General features: G+C 46.9%; 1 protein-coding gene across 1 annotated transcript in view; it reads left to right on the top strand.

The window, feature by feature from the left end:
- The first annotated feature begins 1215 nt into the window (after positions 1 to 1215).
- Positions 1216 to 6048, top strand: part of LOC307104097 (cytochrome P450 4V2-like) — a 40549-nt gene continuing 35716 nt past the window's right edge. Inside the window, exon 1 of the mRNA XM_079778734.1 lies at positions 1216 to 1591. Coding sequence (XP_079634860.1) covers positions 1378 to 1591 — 214 coding nt within the window. The 5' untranslated portion in view covers positions 1216 to 1377. The remainder of the gene's footprint in view (positions 1592 to 6048) is intronic.

Genomic DNA, 6048 nt, shown 5'->3' with positions numbered 1-6048 from the left:
GTTCATCTTTCACTTACTAGTTCCTGAACCCTTTTCCATGTCAGTGCAGATAGATGACTTTAAAAAAAATCAGTTGGAGAAAAGCCTGAAGCATGCTTTTCTCTGCCCTGAAGAGGCCCTGCCGCCTGTACAGGAGCTGCAAGGAAAACGGAGGGGATTGAGCAAAGTAGGGATCCAGGGCGTTTCTCAACTTCTGTCATCTCCCTGGGCGCCTTCCCTGTCACTATGGACCTGCTCCTAGGAGAGGGCACTCCTAGCCCAGCGCCTTGGTAGGAAGGATCGCCTGCAGAAAAGAGGACCAGAGTCAGGATTGGGGTCCCGCTACCTGAAGAAGGAAAATTCGTAGTCAGTGAACACAGCCATCGGGCAGGATTGGGGCACCTTCTCGCCATCATTCCCTTTTCCTTCCTCCCTTCCACAGGCTCAGTGGTTTGTCTTTGAGAGTTACTTCATAATGACTGTTCCTTTATCCAACCCCCGCTCTGCCAGCATCTCTTATCTCTACCTCTTCCAGAGACCTTGCCCTTCATCCCCCTCCTACCCGCCCCGTGTTCTCTTGGTCCCGAGGATAATTTGGAAACCATTGGGATCACAACAACATTATTCAGCTCTCCCGTGATCTGATGACGAATTTCACCTACTCCCTCAGGTTGGAGTCCCAGGTCTGGATGACCCTGAAGCTCAGCCAGGATACAACCCACCTCCACTCGCAGCCAGTCCCAGGAGAGCACAAGACACTCCTGGTTGCACAAGGAAGCATCAGGAGGCTAGGCGCCCAGCCAGGGAAAAACTAACCCCCAAACCGAACTTCAAACCCGGTGCCCCTTTACTTCCATTCTAAAACATACCGCTCCCTCCTTAAGGGGGATCAGCCCACCCCAGCCCCAGTGCGCCTCTCCATCCTGAAGTTGCCCTCAATTGCACCCCATTCTCCTGCCCACGCCACCCAAGTGCCTTCCTTTATCCTCAGCACACTCTGCCTTCAGCATCGGCCTTCCGGGCTTTCGTTTTTGCTTGAACCAAACACAGAGGCTCCAGCGCGTTACGTAGGCGTCTGTCTGCACAACCACCACCCGGGGGCGCTTTCCTCCCAGCCTGGGAGGCCGCACCCAGTCCCCAGCGGGCAGGGCGGTCCCTGCGCGGGAAGTCCCGCTTCTGGGCGCCTGGGCTTGTGGTTGCAGGAGGAGGGAGAGGCGATTGGTCCTGGCGCCACCTCCTTCCCCGCCCTCCCCGCCCGCCGCGCCCGCCCCCGGGAATTGCGGGACTCCTCCCAGGGCCCCGCACTTGAACTGCAGGGGCTGGACCACCCCCTGGCCCCAAGCTCCCGGCCCCAAGGTTCTGGGCCTCAGTCCCGGCGCCGAGCCGACCGCTGACGCGATGATGACTGTCTGGCTGGTGCACATCGGGCAGAAGCTGCTGCTCTGGGGCGCGCTCAGCGCCATCTCCCTGGCGGGCGCCACCCTCATCCTGAGCTTCCTGCAGATGATGGCGAGCTATGCGCATAACTGGCTGCAAATGAGGCCCATCCCCAGCATTTCGGGCGCCTACCCCTTTGTGGGACACCTACTGATCCTGGAGCGAGGAGGGAAAGGTAAGGGACTGCGCGTCCAGGCCACCCCATCCCCCCACGGGCTGTTGGGCCCCTTGCAGGGAACCCAGGCTGGGGAGCACCTCCTGAGCACCACCCGCTCACCCTCCTGGAGCACCGGACTGGAGATGCAGACTGCTGGGTGAGGGGCGCCTCTGTCACCCCCTGGATAATGGGTTCCCAGCTCTCTCCAGTTTTCATTACATATAAGTGCAGTGTTTCTAAACGCCTGCCCGTCTGCCTTTTCTCTTCTCATTTTCCCACCCCCTGGCTGCTGCTATCTTAAATCACCGCCTATAGCCCTAGCCAGCTTGGCTCAGTGGATAGAGCTTTGGCCTGCAGACTGAAGGGTTTGATTCTGGTCAAGGGCATTTGCCTGGGTTGCGGTCCCCATTCCCAGTGGGGATCGTGCAGGAGGCAGCTGATCAATGATTCTCTCTCATCATTGATGTTTCTATCTCTCTCTCTCCCTTCCTTTCTGAAATCAATAAAAATATATTTAATAAGAACAACAACAACAACAAAAAACACCGCTTGTTTTTTCTTCTGTCTTTATTGTTAAAGTCCTAAAGGCAGACACAACTTATAAGTTAATTTCTCTCTCTCTCTCTCTCTCTCTCTCTCTCTCTCTCTCTCTCTCTCTCTCTTTCTTTCTCTGCAAAATAAGGGACAAGAAATGCACTTGAGACCAGAGCCTCTCCTTCCAGAAATCACAAGACTTGACCACAACTTTCATTCCTCCTTGGCCCTTCTAAGGAGGTTACATAACAACAATGAATTATGATGCTTTTCATCAAGGCCTGCCCCAAAAGTCATGCAGCAAGTTTAATGCTGTCATTTCAACTTCACAGGAATACATGAGGCCTCATGGGAGAGTGTTGCCAAAATATAGAAAATGTTTCTGGCTGAAGGAATCCAAGTAAACTGTTAACCAACCAAACATCAATGCGACTGATGTTGCAAATGGTGCAGCAAATTTTGATATATGAAAACTACCTTTGTAAAAATCATCATGGCGCACACTAAAGGCAGAGCTAATCTTCCCTTCTACCCAAAGGCTTTATAATATTAAAAAGTAATGGTGTAGAAATATAGACCCCTCCTCCCCAACTGGAAACAATATACTTAAGAAATCTCATCATAGTCTTTAGGGGAATTTTTCTAAGAATTGAAATCTCCGGTGAATAAGATCCATTTAAAGACAAACTGTGAGTTACTGGATTATTTAAAGTAATTCTCCTTATAGTTACTTCCGGAGAGGAGAGAGTGATAACACATTATCTTTCTCACGGGGACGTTTTAATGCTTCAACAACTACAGGGTCTGGGCAGGAGACCAACCTTTGCTCCCTTTCTGCTTGTAACCAAATTGCTTGACTTTTCAAGTTGTTTAAAACTCTTTAAGTTAGCGTGTGTTACCCTTTACCTGTAAACGTCACTATATTGTAGTCACTTTGAGGATTAAATTTAATGCATGCATTTTCTAGACCCTTGTCCAGAACTTGGTTTGAGTCAATTTTTTCATTGTCAGTCATGCACTTATTTGAGGCCCTCCTTTGTGCCCAGCATCGAACTCAGCAAATTTGGGCAGAGCACAACATTTAAAGGTGTATTCCCCATCCTCAATACCCTTGTGTCTTATACAAGAGGCTGTGCCTTTCATTGTGTGGCTACCCTCCGCATTCTGGCCTCAGAAGACTCACCTGGAGAATTGCAACTGACTCCCAACTGGGCTGTTGAACTCTATCTTTTGCTTTTCCAGTCCTTTTTGTCAACACCTGTCTTCCCCAGCTGCTCCCTGCTATGGGGCCCACCGGAGGCCTTCAAACCACGGATTTTGATTTCCCTGTCTCCTCTGTCAGACCAGACCAAGGCAGTGGTTCTGGCCATGCTACATATGTTTTGACACTGTTGATGTGACCTAGCTCCTTTCACAGCAGTTTAGCCACTGGTTTAACTGGAAGGCGTTTTGAGTCGGCGTGATGTAATGGGGAAGATGGCACATTGTGTGTGTGGGTGCCTCGGGTACAAAGCCAGGCCTGCATTTACCAGCGCTGTGATATTGTGCAACTACTCAGCTGAGCACAACTTCCTCAGTTGTTCACTAACTTCTGTAATAGTGTTTCTCGTCTGACTGTGGTGAGGCATAAAAGACATAAGGCATCGGAAACCCTTAGCTCTGCTCTGATGTTTAATTACCTTCCACAGCAAATAAATATGACCGAATGAATGTTAGTCATTTTAGAAGATTCATTATTGGGTTTTGAGGTGCCCAAATGTGCAAACGCTTTAAACAATTATTACTGTTTCTTCAGTGTCACGTGCAATGCACATCCTGCACTTTAGCCTCTCTCCCGCTGCACTTTGAGCAGCTTGCCCTGAAGCCCAGGGGTGGGGGGAGCTGAGGGATGGGAGAAGGAGCAGGGCAATTTGAGTATGTGAACATGTATTGGCACTGAAAAAGAGCTGCAAAGTTTAACAGTTGTTTTTTTATTCCATGTCAATCTGTCCATGGGGCCCAAACTCCCATTTAAAACAACCCGTCAAAACCTCAGGTGCCATCTGTATTAGCGCCCTCACAGTGCTGTGGGCATTAGTCCTGCTGCTGTCAAGGGGGCATTCCCTTTGCCTAGAAAAGCCTGGGTACCACATGCCTCCCAGCCAGTCTGCTCTCCTTATCCCTCCCTCCCTGGATTTTTTTTTTTTTTCCAATTTTTTTATTAAGGTATTATATGTGTACATATCTTACCATTGCCCTCCCCACACCCCACTCCCATATATGCCCCCACCCCCCAGAGTTTTGCATCCATTGGTTATGCTTATATGCATGCATACAAGTCCTTTGATTGATCTCTTATCTCCCCCACCTCTCCCTAACCTTTCCTTGTAATTTGACAGTCTGTTTGATGCTTTACTGTCTCTGTATCTATCTTTTTGTTCAAGTTTATAATGTTCTTTATTATCCATAAATGAGTGAGATCATGTGGTATTTTTCTTTCATTGACTGACTTATTTCACTTAACATAATGTTCTCCAATTCCTCCCAGGTTGCTGCAAATGATGAGAATTCCTTCTTTTTTATGGCAGCATAGTATTCCATTGTGTAGATGTACCACAGTTTTCTGATCCAGTCATCTGCTGACGGGCACCTAGGCTGTTTCCAAATCTTAGCTATGGTGAATTGCGCTGCTATGAACATAGGGGTGCATATATCCTTTCTAATTGGTGTTTCTAGTTTCTTCGGATATATTCCCAGGAGTGGGATTACTGGGTCAAATGGGAGTTCCATTTTCAGTTTTTTGAGGAAACTCCATACTGTTCTCCACAGTGGCTGCACCAGTCTGCAATCCCACCAGCAGTGCACGAGGGTTCCTTTTTCTCCGCATCCTCGCCAACACTTGTCGTTTGTTGATTTGTTGATGATAGCCATTCTGACAGGTGTGAGATGGTACCGCATTGTTGTTTTGATTTGCATCTCTCGGATAATTAGTGACGTTGAGCATGTTTTCATGTGTCTCTTGGCCTTCCTTCTGTCTTCTTTTGAAAAGATTCTATTTAGGTCTGTTGCCCATTTTTTTATTGGATCATTTATCTTCCTTTTATTAAGTTGTATAAGCTGCCTGTAGATGTTGGAGATTAAACCTTTATCAGTGATGCCATTTGCAAATATGTTCTCCCATGCAGTGGGCCTTCTTGTTGTTTTGTTGATGGTTTCTTTTGCTGTGAAAAAGCTTTTTATTTTGATGTAGTCCCATTTGTTAATTTTCTCTTTAGCTTCCATTGCCCTAGGGGCAGTGTCAGTGAAGAATTTCTTTTGGCATATGTTTGACATTTTGCTGCCTGTGGATTGCTCTAGTATTTTTATGGTTTCCCGTCTTATGTTTAAGTCCTGTATCCATTTTGAGTTTATTTTTGTGTATGGCGTAAGTTGGTGATCAAGCTTCATTTTTTTGCATGTATCTGTCCAATTTTCCCAACACCATTTATTGAAGAGACTGTCTTTATTCCATTGTATGTTCATGCCTCCTTTGTCAAATATTAATTGAGCATAGTGGTTTGGGTCAATATCTGGATTCTCTATTCTGTTCCATTGATCTATATGTCTGTTCTTGTGCCAGTACCAGGCTGTTTTGAGAACAGTGGCTTTGTAATACAGCTTGAAATCTGGTATTGTGATCCCTCCTACTTTATTCTTCTTTCTCAGGATTGCTGTGGCTATTCGGGGTCTTTTTTTATTCCAGATGAATTTTTGGAGAGTTCTTTCAAGGTCTGTGAAATATGCCGTTGGTATTTTAATGGGGAGTGCATTGAATCTATAGATTGCTTTGGGTAGTATGGACATTTTAATGATGTTGATTCTACCAATCCATGAACATGGTATGTTCTTCCATCTGTTTACGTCTTCCTCTATCTCTTTTTTCAGTGTCCTGTAGTTTTCCATGTATAGGTCTTTTACCTCCT

This window comes from Cnephaeus nilssonii (genome assembly GCF_951640355.1).
Source record: "Cnephaeus nilssonii genome assembly, chromosome: 8".
In the NCBI taxonomy this organism is placed as follows: Eukaryota; Metazoa; Chordata; class Mammalia; order Chiroptera; family Vespertilionidae; genus Cnephaeus; species Cnephaeus nilssonii.
The sequence above is the reverse complement of the archived record's forward strand: the minus strand, read 5'-3'. Positions and strand labels throughout refer to the sequence as shown.